Below are 18,313 nucleotides of genomic sequence, written 5' to 3'. Positions count from 1 at the left end.
CTTTCTTGTTTTAAAAACAAAAACTTTGGGTTTTACGTTCTTTTCCCTTTTCCTTTGAAAAAATAAAGCGCGGTGACGATTTCAAACGGAATATTGATTCGAGTCAATCCCATGGCTTCGATATCAGATTTTCCCCGCTACAGGTATGTTTATGAGAAAACCATGTTATATGCCATATTGTTATATGAAATTCGTGCACTGTAATATGATATTGTGATACATGCTATATTGAATGAATTCTGAATTTTGTTGGTTGTCATTTTTGTGTGCTCGAAGTTTTGAGACCTAACCTTGAATTTATGAAAATGGATGATTATTTGATGTTGGCTCTGTATAATTTGTGTTGGTTGTTGTACAATTGTTATATAACTATTGTGTGTCGAATTATGAGCGTTTGACTTTTAATGGAATCGAAATCGGAGGCCCGAAAGGTATCTAGCGGTAAAAAACATAGAATTATACATTATGTAGCAGTTCAAGGCGCCGCGAAAGAGCTAGGGTGACGTTCCAACCGTCGCCGATTATGCTGATTTTGGTTCAAATACAGTTTTCATCATAACTTTAGTTTCGTGACTCCGTTTGAGACACAGCTTGAAGCATTGGAAAGCTAACATGTAGTACTATCTCATAATGGTTTCCTAAGAGACTAAATGTGAATTTAAGGGTGTGAATAAATTGTTTTCCTTAAGGTGTAATATTATGTGATAGTTAACGATGATGAAATAACCTTAATAGTTGTGATCGATTGAATTGGTGAATTTGGATGTTAATTGACGTGTAGGTGATGGTTCGACTAGTGAATCCTAGGACATATTTGTGTAGGAATTCTTAGACTTGTTCGAAGTGTTCATTAATTCAATTGTAAATTAAAGAAGAAGTTAGAAAGAAAATACTGACCGAGTCGGGTTGAAGGTGAAGTAAAAATGAAAATAGTATAAAAGGTAAGTTAAATAAAGGAAATTGCTTCATTAAAATGCATAAGAAATGAAAAGATGGTACACAAGATCATACATCCTATCACAGACTTGTTTCTCTCTATATATATGGATAATTTAAGTTTTAGAGTGTTGTATGTGAACTTTGAGACCCCTAATCCTGACACCGGGAGTACTCATATATGCTACTAGACTTGTAACTGTCTTCTATGATGGCTTCGTGCATGCTCGACACGTATCTTTGTCACGTGGCTTCGAGGTTGATGACTTACTTCCACGCGTCTTAGACACCCAAACTCCTGTGTGTGACCTTATTTGATACTCCCTCCGTCTTATAATAAGTGTCTTATTTGAGCTTTTCACGGTTCTTAAGAAAATGATTAGATGTGTTGATTTTAATGATAAAAGTAATATGATTTACTAAAGTACCCTTATTTATTATAGATAGTGGAGTTGTTGAAAAATGTAGATGTTTTTGATTGGCTGTATTTTTTGGTAAAACAAATAGTGTCTTTATCATGTCAAGACCGGTGTCATGACATGCATTGTTTGGAAGTTTTTCTTGTGCAGGTTTTTACTGATGTCAAGACCGATGTCATGACATCCGAAGCTGCTGTGTTTTACTATGTTCGCGTTATGGTTATTTGATCTGTTAAGTCTTTGCGCGCCTCTTTTGGAAACTTTGGATATTGTTTTGTTTCAGAACAACGTTATGCGATGGATCTTTGCCTTATGGAAATGGTTTTAATTAGGTTTAAAATTATTATTGGAGCCAAGGCCCAGCTACTGCAAGGTTATATATATCAAATGAAGAAGCTGCTGGATGATGGTTTTTTTTAGGGTTTGCCGTCCAGAAGTTTGTGGTGTTGTTCGTCTGTGTATTAGATTTCTTGTAAGCCAAACAATCATCATGATGATTGTCTTGGTCTAGGTGTTTCTGTTTTGAGTTGTAAAAAGTACTCGAAGCTTTTAAGCAAGAGTACTATTGTACTTGATCAAAGCTTTTAAGCAAGATCAAGTTGTGTTTTTGAAGAGTGTCTTCTGTTGCTTTTCGTCTGTTAGTTTTTCATCACTGCTGTGATTGAGGGGGAGTGAGTAGGAACTCTGGTCTAGTTGTTTAGATTGAAGTTGCATTGGGTAGATATTAAGTGAGAGGCGTAATATTGAGTTGTATTACCTTGAATTAATATTACTTATAGTGGACTTCCTCCCTGGCTTGGTAGCCCCCAGATGTAGGTGTGTTTGCACCGAACTGGGTTAACAATTTTCCTGTGTTGTTTATTGTTTACTCTTTGTTCATTTGTTTGAAAACATTCAGATAATGATGTCGTGACATCCTGTAAGACATCGCGTGTCTGAGTCCAGAATTTCAATTGGCATCAGAGCAGGCACCCTGCCTGTTTTTACTGGGTGAGATCTAGGGAAGGTACTTTCTGGTTCGATGGACAAAGAAGGTGGTGGATTTATAATGAGACCACCCATTCTGGATGGTTCTAATTATGATTATTGGAAACCTCTCATGGTGGCTTTTCTGAAATCTGTGAATAGCAAAGCATGGAGAGCTGTGAACAAAGGATGGGAACATCCTGTTATTACTGATAAAGATGGCAACAAAACTCTTAAACCAGAGGAAGAGTGGGACAAAGATGAAGAGGCATTGGCGCTTGGCAACTCTAAAGCTCTAAATGCTTTATTCAATGGAATTGACAAAAATATATTCAGACTGGTGCACCAGTGTGAACTAGCCAAAGATGTCTGGGATATCCTAAAGACTACTCATGAGGGCACCTCCAAAGTGAAGATGTCAAGACTTCAACTGCTAACTACAAAATTTGAAAATCTAAGGATGAGGGATGATGAAAGTATTAAGGATTTTCATATGAATTTACTCGATATTGCTAATACCTCAGGAGCTTTGGGAGAAAAAATGTCTGATGAAAAGTTGGTAAGGAAAATCCTTAGATCCCTACCTAAGAGATTTGATATGAAAGTTACAGCTATAGAAGAGGCACAGGACATCAGCAAAATGAAGGTAGAAGAGTTAATTGGATCTCTTCAAACCTTTGAGATGGGAATCAGTGAAAATTCTGAAAAGAAGAACAAGAGCATAGCCTTTGTGTCCAACTCTCAAGAGGAAGTTGAGGAAAGTAGAGAAGAGAATCTATCTGAATCTATAGCTATGCTTGGCAAACAATTCAACAAAATTATAAGAAGAATGGATCAGAAGCCAAGACCTAATGTCAAGAACATCTCATCTGACATCAGTATATCTTATGACTCTGGCAGAGGAGTTAAACCAGAAGAAAAGTACAACCACAACAAAGGGATACAATGTCATGGATGTGAAGGGTATGGACATATTAGAGCTGAATGCCCTACCTATCTCAAGAAACAAAAGAAAGGATTGTCAGTCTCCTGGTCTGATGAAGATTCAGAGAGTGAGTTTGAAGAAGAATCAGCCAAACATGTCACAGCCCTTACTGGAATTTGCAATTCTAATGAAGATTCTAGGAAAGACGAGCTAACCTTTGAAGAACTGGCAGGTTCTTACAGAAAGCTGTGTATCAAATGTGCAGAAGTGTGTCAACAAGGTGAAAAGCAGAAGAAATACATAGCGCAGTTGGAGGCTAATAACAAAGAGCTTAATGAAACTATATCTGAACTGAATGGTGAAACTATCCTGCTACAATCCAAACTTGATCAGATGTCAAAATCAGTAAAAATGTTGAACAGTAGCACGGATATGTTGGAGGAGATCTTGCAGGTTGGAAAAAGTTCAAGAGATATGTCTGGTATAGGTTTTGGTGGTGCAAAGAAATATGTCCAAGATAGTAGCAGAACTAAACCTGAAGCTGAGATGTTGAAGCCGATGTCTAGACATGTGACTCAACATCACGAGAAAGGTGAAATGAAGAGAAAGTTTCAAAGATGGAGATGTCATTTCTGTGGAAGATTTGGACACATTAAGCCTTTTTGCTTCAGACTACATGGATATCCAGATCAAGCTCCTTCTTACAAGCCTAAGCAGATCATGCCCACCCAGAAGCAACAATGGAAACCTAAAAATATGGCCTTAATAGCCCATACATCTCTTAGAGTTTCAGCCAAAGAAGACTGGTATTTTGATAGTGGATGTTCCAGACACATGACTGGTCTCAAGAATCTGCTTGTTGATATCAAAAGTCATTCTACTAGTTATGTAACCTTTGGTGATGGAGCTAAAGGAGAAATCAAAGGAGTTGGAAAATTAGACTGTTCAGGAGTGCCAAGTTTAGAAGGTGTTCTGTTGGTCAAGGGCCTGACAGCTAACCTCATAAGCATCAGTCAACTATGTGACCAAGGATACCAAGTCAACTTCACTAAAGCTGAGTGTGTGGTTACTAATAAAGAAAAGGAAGTAGTTATGAGGGGTGTCAGATCCAAAGATAATTGCTACTTGTGGGTGTCTCATGAATCCAGCTACTCTTCTGTTTGTTCTAAAGAAGAAGAAGCAAAGCTGTGGCACCAAAAACTTGGTCACCTTCATCTAAGAGGTATGAAAAGAATTATTTCTCTGGAAGCTGTAAGAGGAATTCCTAAGCTACAAATTGATGAAGGAAAAATATGTGGTGAATGTCAGGTAGGAAAACAAACCAGGATGTCACATCCAAAGGTTAAACATTTGACTACTTCCAGAGTTCTTGAACTTCTACATATGGACTTGATGGGACCAATGCAAATAGAAAGTCTTGGAGGAAAGAAATATGCTTATGTGGTTGTGGATGACTACTCCAGGTACACTTGGGTAAACTTTATTAGAGAAAAGTCAGATGTGTTTGATGTTTTCAAGGACCTATGTCAAAGAATTCAAAGAGAAAAAGAAAATGGTGTTGTGAGAATTAGAAGTGATCATGGAAAGGAATTTGAGAATCAAAAGTTTGCTGAATTCTGCTCCTCTGAAGGAATACATCATGAATTCTCTTCCCCTATTACTCCACAGCAAAATGGGGTTGTTGAAAGAAAGAATAGAACTATTCAAGAATCAGCAAGAGCTATGATTCATGCTAAGAATCTTCCTATCTACTTCTGGGCTGAAGCCATGAATACTGTTTGTTATGTACATAATAGAGTCACCTTAAGAAAAGGAACCTCTACCACCCTATATGAGATCTGGAAGGGAAGAAAACCCACTGTCAAATACTTCCATGTGTTTGGTAGTAAGTGTTACATTCTTACTGATAGAGATCACAGGAGGAAGATGGATCCCAAGAGTGATGAAGGAATTTTTCTGGGCTACTCTACAAACAGCAGAGCCTATAGAGTATTCAACTCAAGAACCAAAACAATAATGGAATCCATAAATGTTGTGGTTGATGATGTTCACAATCAAGCAGATGTCACAGAAGATGTCGGAACATTCTGGGATCTTACAGCAGAAGGATCTACAAGAGAAGATGATTGCAGTCCCACTATCACAGAGGCTGAGACTGAACCTCCTAACAAGAGTCCCTCTATAAGAATTCAGAAAGATCATCCTAAAGATCTTATTATAGGAGATCTCAACAGTGGAGTTGTTACAAGGTCAAGAGAAGTTGTCTCAAACTCTTGTTTTGTGTCAAAAATTGAACCTAAAAATGTCAAGTAAGCATTAACAGATGAGTTCTAGATTAATGCCATGCAGGAAGAATTAGGTCAGTTTGAAAGAAATGAAGTATGGGAGCTGGTACCAAGACCTAAAGGTACTAATGTCATTGGAACTAAATGGGTTTACAAGAACAAGTCAGATGAACAGGGAACTGTTATCAGAAACAAAGCAAGGCTAGTTGCTCAAGGATACACCCAAGTTGAAGGAATTGACTTTGATGAAACCTTTGCCCCTGTTGCCAGACTTGAGTCAATTAGGCTATTGTTAGGAATTGCTTGTATTCTGAAATTCAAACTATACCAGATGGATGTGAAGAGTGCTTTCTTGAATGGATATTTGAATGAGGAAGTCTATGTAGAACAACCTAAAGGTTTTGCAGATCCAAACCACCCTGATCATGTATACAAATTAAGGAAAGCTCTTTACGGTCTGAAACAAGCCCCTAGAGCTTGGTATGAGAGACTAACTGAGTTTCTTACTAGCAATGGATACAGGAAATGTGGGATAGATAAAACTCTTTTTGTTAAAGATGAAGGAGGGAAGATTCTGATAGCTCAAATCTATGTGGATGATATTGTATTTGGTGGGATGTCAGACAAGATGACTAGACATTTTGTTGATCAGATGCAATCTGAATTTGAAATGAGTCTAGTTGGAGAATTAACCTATTTTCTTGGGCTACAAGTCAAACAGATGGAAGACTCAATCTTTCTCTCTCAGAGCAAGTATGCTAGAAATATTGTCAAAAAGTTTGGAATGGAAAATGCTTCTCACAAAAGGACACCAGCACCTACCCATTTGAAGCTGACCAAAGATGAAAAGGGAACCAGTGTTGATCAAAGTCTATACAGAAGCATGATAGGAAGTCTGCTGTATCTTACAGCCAGTAGACCTGATATTGCCTTTGCTGTTGGGGTATGTGCCAGGTATCAAGCAGAACCCAAAACCAGCCATATCAATCAAGTCAAGAGGATCCTGAAATATGTGAATGGTACTTGTGAATATGGAATGCTCTACTCTCATGGGTGTGAACCCATTCTCACTGGATATTGTGATGCAGACTGGGCAGGAAGTGCTGATGACAGAAAAAGTACTTCAGGAGGGTGTTTCTTCTTGGGTAATAATCTTATTTCATGGTTCAGCAAGAAACAAAATTGTGTGTCTCTGTCCACTGCAGAGGCAGAATACATTGCAGCAGGAAGTAGTTGCTCTCAGCTTGTTTGGATGAAACAGATGTTATCAGAATACAATGTCACACAAGATGTCATGACATTATATTGTGACAATTTAAGTGCCATTAACATTTCAAAGAATCCTATTCAGCATAGCAGGACCAAGCACATTGATATTAGACATCATTACATTAGAGATCTTGTTGAAAATAAAACAATTGTCTTGGAACATGTTGCTACAACCCTTCAACTAGCTGATATTTTCACAAAAGCCTTGGATGCTAATCAATTTGAAAATCTAAGAAGCAAACTAGGCATTTGTCTTTGTGAAGGATTATAGCAATTAATTGGGTGTGGGATCAGCACTATTTCTTTCTTGACTGTCAAGGATACTCTGCTGATGGTGGTAATGATCATTCTGTTGGTAGTGATGGCTGAGGAGGGTGAGGATGCTCGGACTAGTAGCTTCAATGATGTGGAGATAAGTAAGGATAATGATTCTGAAGTGTAAATCTTCATCTGTTGTTTGGCTTCTTTTGTGGCTAGAAAGGGGGAGAAAGTGATAGATGATGATGATGATGATTTGGTTGATGATTTGGGTTGACGATTTGGTTGTTGTTTTGGTTGCTGTTTTTCTGTTTGGTTCCTTGTTTGTACTAGCAGCAAGATGTTGTTGGCTAACAGAATGTATTCTGTTTTTTTTTGGTGGATCCTTGTTTTGGCTGCTGCGTGTACTCTGATCTCTGATGGTATCATCTATTATTGTTTTAGCCAAAAATTCGCCAAAGGGGGAGTTTGTAGATGTTTTTGATTGGCTGTATTTTTTGGTAAAACAAATAGTGTCTTTATCATGTCAAGACCGGTGTCATGACATGCATTGTTTTGAAGTTTTTCTTGTGCAGGTTTTTACTGATGTCAAGACCGATGTCATGACATCCGAAGCTGCTGTGTTTTACTATGTTCGCGTTATGGTTATTTGATCTGTTAAGTCTTTGCGCGCCTCTTTTGGAAACTTTGGATATTGTTTTGTTTCAGAACAACGTTATGCGATGGATCTTTGCCTTATGGAAATGGTTTTAATTAGGTTTAAAATTATTATTGGAGCCAAGGCCCAGCTACTGCAAGGTTATATATATCAAATGAAGAAGCTGCTGGATGATGGTTTTTTTAGGGTTTGCCGTCCAGAAGTTTGTGGTGTTGTTCGTCTGTGTATTAGATTTCTTGTAAGCCAAACAATCATCATGATGATTGTCTTGGTCTAGGTGTTTCTGTTTTGAGTTGTAAAAAGTACTCGAAGGTTTTAAGCAAGAGTACTATTGTACTTGATCAAAGCTTTTAAGCAAGATCAAGTTGTGTTTTTGAAGAGTGTCTTCTGTTGCTTTTCGTCTGTTAGTTTTTCATCACTGCTGTGATTGAGGGGGAGTGAGTAGGAACTCTGGTCTAGTTGTTTAGATTGAAGTTGCATTGGGTAGATATTAAGTGAGAGGCGTAATATTGAGTTGTATTACCTTGAATTAATATTACTTATAGTGGACTTCCTCCCTGGCTTGGTAGCCCCCAGATGTAGGTGTGTTTGCACCGAACTGGGTTAACAATTTTCCTGTGTTGTTTATTGTTTACTCTTTGTTCATTTGTTTGAAAACATTCAGATAATGATGTCGTGACATCCTGTAGACATCGCGTGTCTGAGTCCAGAATTTCAAAAAACGTGAAAGTTAATATATAGGGGTATAGTAGTGGAAAAAAATAACAAATGTTGCATTGATATTGTAAAAAGACATTTATTTAGAGACAGAGAAAAAGTACAAATGAGACACTTATTATGAGACGGAGGGAGTATATCCCTTTATAAATTAAGTAACCGCTCGTGGTCAAAACAGCCCTCGTGTGGAAAACAATGCCAAATTTGGCTAAGTCCTTGAGAGTGAGACATAACATCAGTCAGACTCCGACTAGCAATAGTCGACTGCCATAATACATTTTTCATTACAAAGTGGTCTTCAAATCCTGATTCCACTCTTGCTTTCGAAATTCTCAGCTAACAATATGCTTCACGCTTTGGTAAAATCAAAGCGGCGCATGCCAGCCGACGCTTGGATGAACATCCTTTAAGGCTGGCTATTGCTATTGAAAGTGTCCCTCGGCATCAAACATGCCCGACAAGTCTTAGGGCAACTGTTTTGTGTTGGCCAAAGACACGGGGCTCACTACTTCGGGCTGGCCACAGGTCTAATAGCATGAGGCTTATTATCTAGCCTACCATACCGGATCCAAGGTATAAATACCTTCATAAAGGGCATCGGTACACAATCTCTAACCTCCACTTTCACTATCAACTATTTTGAATCTTAGATTTACTTAGACCTTGGAGTCTAACCATGCAGGTACCCCCTGTATCAAAGATAGCAAACACCGTGTCTTCTCAACGTAATGCTTCGAAAGATCCGCTTCACTGCAATTTCTACAATCATCACCATTTTTGATTCTACAACAGAACATGTACATTCTAAATTATCTCATTAAGATGTCTCTTATAAAAAAATTGAAAATAAATTTTGACACCTAGGTGTCATTTGATCCTATCCCTATATATATATATATATGAGGAGGGTTATATTTACTCCAAGTAAGTGTTGAAGAGTTACTCCAAATCTTAACCATTGATTATCATTAATATAACGGTTTTAATTAATTTTTTATATAGAAAAATATTTCCAAAAATAATTGGATTAAATGATCAATTAAAACTGTTAGATTAATGAAAATCAATAGCTAAGATTTGGAGTAAGTCTTTTACACTTACTCTTGGAGTAAATATAACCCTCCTCCATATATATATATATATATATATATATATATATATATATATATATATATATATATATATATATATATATATATATATATATATAATATGAATAATTTGGATATTATTTTCTTTGACAAGATAGTTACATCATATTCATTGATGTGAAAAAAATAATGAATAATTTTTTTTTGAAATTTGAATATATTTCAAACGGTACAAAATATTATTTTTAGGATTTGATTTTCTTTGGATTAGTATCTTTTTTAAATATTTATTTTGTCAGAATTAGGTTTTCAATGAAACTTTAAAAAAAAAAAAATTAGTGTTGTTAATAAATAAATAGATGAAATTAAAAATAATTTAAAAACAAAAGTTAGAAAAAAAAAAACAAAACATGAACGGTCCTCTCAAATAAAAAGCAAATCAGTCACATGTACTAGAATGTACTGTAGTAACTAAACAACGTTCTCGATCCTTCTACAATGTTCTTTCTCTTGTTTTTTCACGCTATATTTATTCATCAATCTTTTTCTTTTTCTCTTCATTCTCTTCTCTATCTCTCTCACAAAAGTTTTTCATTTGAATTGATTTTTGATTTGATGGCTTCCGAATCTGAAAATTCTGAGCTTTCGTATAACTTCGAAAGAATGATCAGAAACAGTGACATGTCTGTGTTATTGCCCTTCATCCAAGGTCTTTCCCACCCTTCTCCAACTCGAAGAAACAGAAACAACAATGACCCAGATCAAGAATCGTCCAGGAACGAAGATCCCGACCGTCAAAGAATCATCTTGGTGAACCCTTCCACACAGCGCATGATTATAGTCGAAGGAGTTTCAAGTCTCGAAACTCTGTTTCACGAACTGGAAAGGACCACAAAGAATAGTCAGCCACCAGCTTCAAAGGAGTCCATAGAAGGTATGAAAAGGGTTGAGATTGAAGAAAGTGATGGTGGAGAGTGTGTTGTTTGTTTGGAAGAGTTTGAGGTTGGTGGGGTTGTTAGAGAAGTGCCATGTGAGCATAGGTTTCATGGTGATTGTATTGAGAAGTGGTTAGGGATTCATGGGTCTTGTCCTGTTTGTAGGTATCAGATGCCTGTGGATGAGAAAGATGAGGGAAAGAAAACTGAAGAAGAGGAGGAGGAAGAAGAAGAAGGTGGAGAGAGAAGAAGGGTTGGTGGTGAAGTTTGGGTTAGTTTTTCTATTAGCAGGAGAAGGAGAAATCATGATCAAAATCAAGCTACTTCTGGTGGTGATTCAAATCATTCTTCATCAAGCCCTAGAGATGGTGATGCTGATGGTGATGAAATTGGGAATTGATCTTATTTTTTGTTTTGTTAGGATACTGTTTTTCAATTTGTTGATGGAAATGTATAGGGTTCAAATGCACAAATTTCTTTTTACATGTGGGAATAAATAATGATATTTTGCTTACTTTTCTTGCAATTCTTTTGAATGTGATGTTATCTGAAAATACTATCCAACATGAATAAAAAGTGATTGAAATTTGAAATACACAATTGAAAGATCATGGTTAAAATTAATATTTTTCATTTCATTTAAAGAAGCTTGAGATTTAGGGTTTTGAATTAGTTAGAAGATCTTAATAAACATGGTTCTGAATCAGTTAACAAAGAAGTTCATATTATGTGTTTTCTTTGACATTCAAACAACTTGAGCCATCACAGTTAATCTGCTTCCCTTTCTTGGAGAATCTTGAGTCCTTGATACCTTCCTAGCATCAAGAGTGTAGCCATAGGATTTGTACCTGGTGACTCGGAAAAAGTTGAGCCATCCAATACTCTTAATCCCTTTACACCATAAACTTTGTAGTTCTTATCAACAACTGATCCAACATTGCAACCACCATGATAGTGATAGATAGTTCTCACATTCTTCTTGCAAAACTTTCTCAAATTAATCTCATTAGAAGCCAATTTGTTTTGCTGTGACTCACCGAGGAAAAACGCGATAGACTTCGACCTTGCAATTCGATTTAGTAGTTTCGTCATCTTAATGCATTCTTGCATATCATTTTCATTTTCGAGATAGTTGAATTTCACAGAAGGGTTAAGCCTTGGATCAGTGTTGTTTAGTTCAAGATACCCTCTTGAAAATGGCATAGCTATCTTTGCGGCAATGTTAACCCTTGATTCGTTGATGCTTAAGGGAAATATTGATGCTTCGATTATGATTTTGAAGTCTTGGGTTATGCCTGCGATTTGCGGAGGATCGGGAGGCCTGTTTTCTGGCTTGGAATCAACCAAGATTGCTATGCAAGGATTGTCTTGCATTCCTTGACCAACTTCTTTCATTTCATGAACCAGTGGAATGTTGAAGGCCCTCAGTTGTTCTTTTGGTCCTATGCCACTTAGCAGCAAGAGTTGAGGGCTACCTAATGCACCTGCTGATAATATTACATCACCCCTTGAAGTTGAGTTCTTTGGTTTCTTGATGTAGGCTTCATAGGTTTCATCTAAGTTTCCATTACTCTTGATGAATTTGATTCCCCTTGCACTGGTTTCATTCTTGTCACCTACAAGTGTGAAAACTCGGTTGTAAATTGAAAAACGCTAATGCTACTTGTTCAAGGTTTTAAATTGTGGCTGTGTGCCGCAAATAGGGGGTGTCAAATGAGTATGCTCATCTCCGTGTCACAAAAACCCGAAAAAAAACAGGGCACAGTGGGGCAGGAATTGTGTAGGGGTGAGTCTAAAACTTGACCCGCCTTTAAAAAAAAAGAGGAAGAGCGGACAGCGGGGCCGGAGTTGTGTATAAAACTTGACCCGCCTTTAAAAAAAAGAGGAAGAGCGGACAGCGGGGCGGGAGTTGTGTATAAAACTTGACCCGCCTTTAAAAAAAAAGAGGAAGAGCGGACAGCGGGGCGGGAATTGTGTAGGGGGTGAGTCTGAAACTTGACCCGCCTTTAAAAAAAATGAGGAAGAGCGGGTCGGCGAACATGACACCTTTAAAGTTTAAAATTACAAAAATTTATGTTAATGTTCGCGCTGCAAAAAAAAAAACGAGATGGAGTAGACATATTATAGAGTGCATGCCTAAACCTTTGGACCGTCCTGCAAAAACGGACATACCCGACGAACCGGATCCGTTTTGCCTCTTATAGCTGCACATACGATTTCTCAAGCATTGATAGACATGGATATAAAACATGACACCGAATGCTATTGTGTCAAATATTGGCACGAGTTTGGCCTACAATCAGGGCTATATAGATCAAAATATTTGAATATCTTGAATTGGCAAATGTGTTTCAACCAATAAAAAAGTGAGTGATAGAGAAAGTGTTGAAAAGAGAGTGTTGTTAACATTCATCTTGCAACAATTGCATTTGTGATAGAAGCCTTTAAATTGTGGAAGATGATGCCACAATTTCGGTTCCAATCACATTGCATTCGTGACAGGTTTCTTGAAATTGTTGAAGATGAATGCACAATTATAATTGTGATGCCATCACAGACATAAAAAATCTTATCGATAGGAAACTGTTGCTTAAAACCATGTAGACATTACAAGTAGCCACAAGAAAGTTCTTAAATTTCTTCTACTTACCATTATGATGAAAGATGATATTCTTAACTGTGGCATTCACAAGAACAATTAGATTCTTCGGATTTCCAGCTTCTAGAAGATCAGCAGAGGTATGTCTCTGTCCGAATCCATCAAACACACTCCCAGAAATCTTAGTTCCTTTGACATGTTCCAAACTATAACCATTGTAAGGTAAAATTCCTGTTTCAAGAAGACTAAACTCAGCAACAGATTGCCACGGCGTGAGGAAATACGGAGGAAAAACAACTTTCGATTCAGCCCATTCGTAAGCTTCTTTAACTAACATCTTATCCCAACCAACTTTCTCAACAAACTCATCACTCGCTCTACTATAAAATCCACCGTTTATAGCCGACGATCCACCGAGAACTCTTCCTCTTACATTGCTAACACCGTCTTGCGAGGTGAATCGTTGTGCTACTGTCATATGGTGGTTGTCATTTTGAATCAATGGAAAACCATAGTATCTTCTATCAATCACCAAGGGGTTTCCATATGGTGAACCACCTCTTTCTATGAGTAGCACAGAAAAATTATGTGATAGTGTAGCAGCTAATGGACAACCACATGTTCCTCCTCCAACTATAATGTAGTCATATGATTTACCTGCTACTTCTTCAACATCTGATGTCATGCGCCATTGTCGTTTACCTACATTGTGAAAATGCAGGTAAAATGTTAAAACCATGTTTAAACTTTTTAGCGAAAGCAAACATCTAAAAGACGGTTACGTTTCTATGTCGTGCCAGTTTTAGACACTGACACATGTCAAAGACCAGACACGCCATAAGACACAAACACAAAAATAGACAAATATTTACATATATACGCAAATTATAATTTTTTTTTATAATAAATTGAACGTAATCACGCGAGTCTGTAGGTTATAGACATACCTTGAGGTTCAGAAGGAAAAGAGTTGCCACAATTTGCAAGTATAAACAACAAAAACAATAATGTGAGAGGGTTATGCTTATGGACATGTTTGATTTGTGGAAGTTCCATGAATAGGTATTTCAGTTAGTTAATGCATTTGATTTGTGAGATGAGGAAAAACATGATTTACTTGCAAATGTGGGTTATTATAAATATTGTTTTCATTTTCAAGCTGGTGAGACTTATTGATTAAAGTTTGTATAATCAAGTATGTTTAGAAAATGCGCATGGTAAAAACTTAATCATTCATTGTTTGTTTAGCTGGCGACAACCACTGTTTGTTAAAAGGTATGATGTTTTTCTCTAACCTTGAATTTCATAAGTGGTTGGGATTAAAATAATGTGTTGATTTTGAAGTTTGAATTTTAAGGATTCTATCAAATTAATATAAGCTATGTTTTTAATGTTAGTTATATAGATACTTACTTTCAAATCAATTATCAGATAGATCTTTTTACTTCACTTAGGTAATAGGAATTGAGCCCACAATCGTTTATGTTCAATTATGGTTATGGAGCCAGAAATATGTACTGAAGTAGTGAAATAAAGTCTTGGTACATTAGAGTAAGCTTCTTGCCTAGAGAGGGTGAACATAGAATGTTTGCATTTCAAGAACTAAGTTAGTTACCGAATAAAAAGTAATATTAGAGTAATTATAGTTAGAAAATACCTCTGCCTAAACCCTAAACCCTAAACGTGGCATCCCTTATATACTAACCCTTATATATATATATATATATGTATATATATATATATATATATGTATGTATGTATATATATATATATATATATATATATATATATATATATATATATATATATATATATATATATATATATATATATATATATATATATATATATATATATATATATATATATATATATATATATATATATATATATATATATCAGTATCAGTATGATTAAAGTAGTTAGAGGTTTTTTTGTTTTCTAAAATGGAAAATGAAGAATAGTTAGATAATATCCAATAAAAATACTCATTCGTGATGAAGGTCGACTATAGGTTATAGTCAAGGGGGTGTGGCTATAACCACACCAAAAGTTTTAAATTTTTTTCATATTTATATATTATATAATATTTTTAAACTAAAAATAAAAATAAAATAATAACTTAACTATTTTTTTCTTTAAATTTTTCTTTCACAATTTTATATTTTTTTTTCCCTCAAACTTTACCATCAGTATTTTAAAAATTAAACCAATCATTAAAACGACGAAAATACTGTATCACTGATTTATTAGTTGAACCATCTGATCACTGGTCGAACTGTATTATTAAATCTGACTAAATTAGATAATTCAGTCAAATAAAACAATATCTATAACAAAATTATATAGTTAATAAACCCGTCAAACCAGATGACTTATGTCTAAAAAAATCACGAGAAAATTTAAAATATTAATATTTATAAATTCATTCTTTAAATTTAAATATAATTATCACACACAACAAAATAGTGCAAAATACAAAATAATTTAATAAAATATTACAATGTCTAATAAATTTAATTCCAATGAAAAAAATTGTTTTAAATAAGTTTTGCACAAAGTCTATTTATATTTTAACTTTAATTTTTTTAAAAAAATTATTAAAACGGCGTCATTTCGTTTAAGAAAAAAAAGTAAGCATTTAAACTGGCAGTTTTTGAAAACGGCCGATTTTTTATTTTTTACCAGTTTTGACCGCCAATTTTTGAAAATTATCGACTTTTTGGTTTTTACTGGACTTGACCGTCAGTTTAAATTGTCAATTTTTTATTATAATTTAAGTCATATTTTCATGTTTAGCCACACCGATATATAATGTCTGTATCCGCCCTGGTTATAATCTAGGATTAATGATTGGGCTTCTTTGTTTTTGAACCTCTCAAAAGAGTTTCAACTCAACATTTCTACATGTATTCAATTATAAAATAATAGGTTAATATCACTTTATCCTCTTTGTAATATAAGTGAAATTTGATTTACCCTTTATAAAAAAAATTCTCTTTGCTTATTTAACGCTCTAAATTTAGTGTTAAAATTGTACATTTAAGGGAGAATTTTTAAAAAAATATATTACAGGAAAAATAAAATTATTTTATAGGAGAAAAAATCAAAACTTACACTAACATATATTTAACTCTAAAATAATTATTAATGATATTTTAATTAATAAAAATTAATTATTTCCTATATTTTTAGTTAGAATCATTACATTTATTTGATTAGAAAAAGTGAAAATCATTATAGAGCATGTGCCATGGTCAAATGCTATTGACATAATAACAGCATGTAGGTGTGAATTGATTTGCAATGCAATGATAATTTGGGTAGAACTTCATTCACATTTCAGGTGGGGAATAGGATGTTGAGAAAAATATATTGAACTAAATAAATATTTTACTAGCAAGTGTTTTAAGATTTTAGGGATATAATTTTTACTGTATCTTAAAACTTATGTGAAAATAATAATTTTAAAATTAGAAAAAAATACAGAATTTCAAAGATAGTTTATTTATTTATGCTTTAGTAATATCTTTAAGGCATTGCTTTTTGGGATTTAGGTACAGGGTTTCTAGTTTTTTATGGATTTTATTTAAGAAAATTCTTTTATAATAAAATTTGTAATTTGTAGACCCTTTTTAATTTTGTTTTGTTTTGTGGGCTGATTTAAATGATTTTATGAAGAAAAAAAATTGATAAATTATTTTCATTTTAGGGTGTGGATTGGAAAATCTCTTTATATAATAGAATTTTCTCCAATATCATATAAGTTGTTGTAAAGTCCGACACCTATATCTAAAGTTTTACCTTTCATACACCTCTTTCCTTCTACACCCCATCCTAATCTAAAAATACCTTACTGTTTTATAATATATTTTCCTCCGAGTAATAATTCTTTGCTTTTCATTGATGTATTTTTTTTAATGATACACAACTATCACTATAATCTACTTTGAAAATAAATAATGCATAATATCTATAATTACATTAAATTATTGTATATTAAATATAAACAGATTCAATTACTCTTTCATAGTCGACCAGGCCATGTGCCTGTGCAACAAATATCTAGAGCCTCAAAATATGAAAATATTCATGGTGTTATTGATGACATATATTTGATACTTTCGCTAATTTTTACTCTCAACCTCTCTCGTGAACAATGTTAATTTAATAAACAAACTAACAATACTAACAATATACTCTTGGTGGTCTTGTGGGGCCCCGCGCCCCAAGAAAATAATTCTTGTTTAAATAATATAATTGAGTGATTATGATTACAATGTAAAAACATTTACGCTAACGGTGCATACTAATTAAACTCTTATTGTTATTCTTATTGTTATTGTTAAAAATTCTTTTACATTAAATATTGTAAAACACATTTCACTAGCTAAAGTGCACTGTATTGAAAATCTTAAACTAACTACTCCCTCCGTTTTTTATTATAAGTCGTTTTGGAAAAAAAATTGTATTTAAATATAAGTCGCTTTACAATTCCAATGCATAATTAATGCTACTTTTCCTATTATATCCTTAAATATTTATTATTCTCTCTCCTTTCAATTATATAAATTTATCTTCCATATGTCATTAATGAAGGATAATTTTGTAAAAACCTTCATAATTTCTTATTTTCATACAACAATTAGTATTTTTCTTAAACTGTGTGAAAAGTCTAAAACGACTTATAATAAAAAACGGAGAGAGTATTTATTAAAGCTATAAATTTTTTAAGTAAATATTAATATATTAGTAGTTATATTAGAATTTTTTTAGAGTTTGATTATTTATGCTTTTTTAATTAAAAATGTTAAAACTTATAAAAATATGTATTAAATTGATTAATTTATATATATAATTTAAAATATATATGATTAATTTATACAAATATTCTATTTTTGATGTGCTAATTTATTGTTTACTATATACATAATGTTGAATTCTCCAAATTTAAAATTTACTATACATATGAATAATTTCTTGATGTAACACAGTTAAATTGTATAATGATTGCCTTGTACATTTTAAGCAAGATATTTTCTAATTATAAACTCTTAAACAAATATTATAAAATTTATTTACTTATTTTTATTTTATATATTATAAGTTATACCTTGAGTACATTATCCCTTTCCTTTTAAAAATATTAAAGTAATTTTTATAAGATTTATTAAATGGTTTAAAATCAATGCCTTTTCACTTAAATTTGAATACTTGTTATTTATTTATTTATTTTATAATTATTGTCATTATAA

General features: G+C 33.9%; 1 protein-coding gene and 1 pseudogene across 1 annotated transcript; one reads left to right on the top strand and one right to left on the bottom strand.

The window, feature by feature from the left end:
* The first annotated feature begins 10,070 nt into the window (after window positions 1-10,070).
* On the top strand, window positions 10,071-10,973 carry LOC131651664 (E3 ubiquitin-protein ligase MPSR1-like; annotated as a pseudogene).
* A 100-nt stretch (window positions 10,974-11,073) lies between these two features.
* Window positions 11,074-14,148, bottom strand: LOC131651663 (protein HOTHEAD-like). Its single transcript, XM_058921331.1, has 3 exons — window positions 14,006-14,148; window positions 13,110-13,760; window positions 11,074-12,075 (listed from the first exon to the last, which is right to left on the bottom strand). The coding sequence occupies exons 1-3, from the start codon at window positions 14,112-14,114 to the stop codon at window positions 11,228-11,230; spliced, it is 1,608 nt and encodes a 535-aa protein (XP_058777314.1). The 5' UTR covers window positions 14,115-14,148; the 3' UTR covers window positions 11,074-11,227.
* Between the last annotated feature and the right edge of the window lie 4,165 nt (window positions 14,149-18,313).

This window comes from Vicia villosa, linkage group LG2 (assembly GCF_029867415.1).
Source record: "Vicia villosa cultivar HV-30 ecotype Madison, WI linkage group LG2, Vvil1.0, whole genome shotgun sequence".
NCBI classification, from domain to species: Eukaryota; Viridiplantae; Streptophyta; class Magnoliopsida; order Fabales; family Fabaceae; genus Vicia; species Vicia villosa.
Note: the sequence above shows the minus strand (reverse complement) of the source record. Positions and strands in the feature narration are given on the sequence as shown.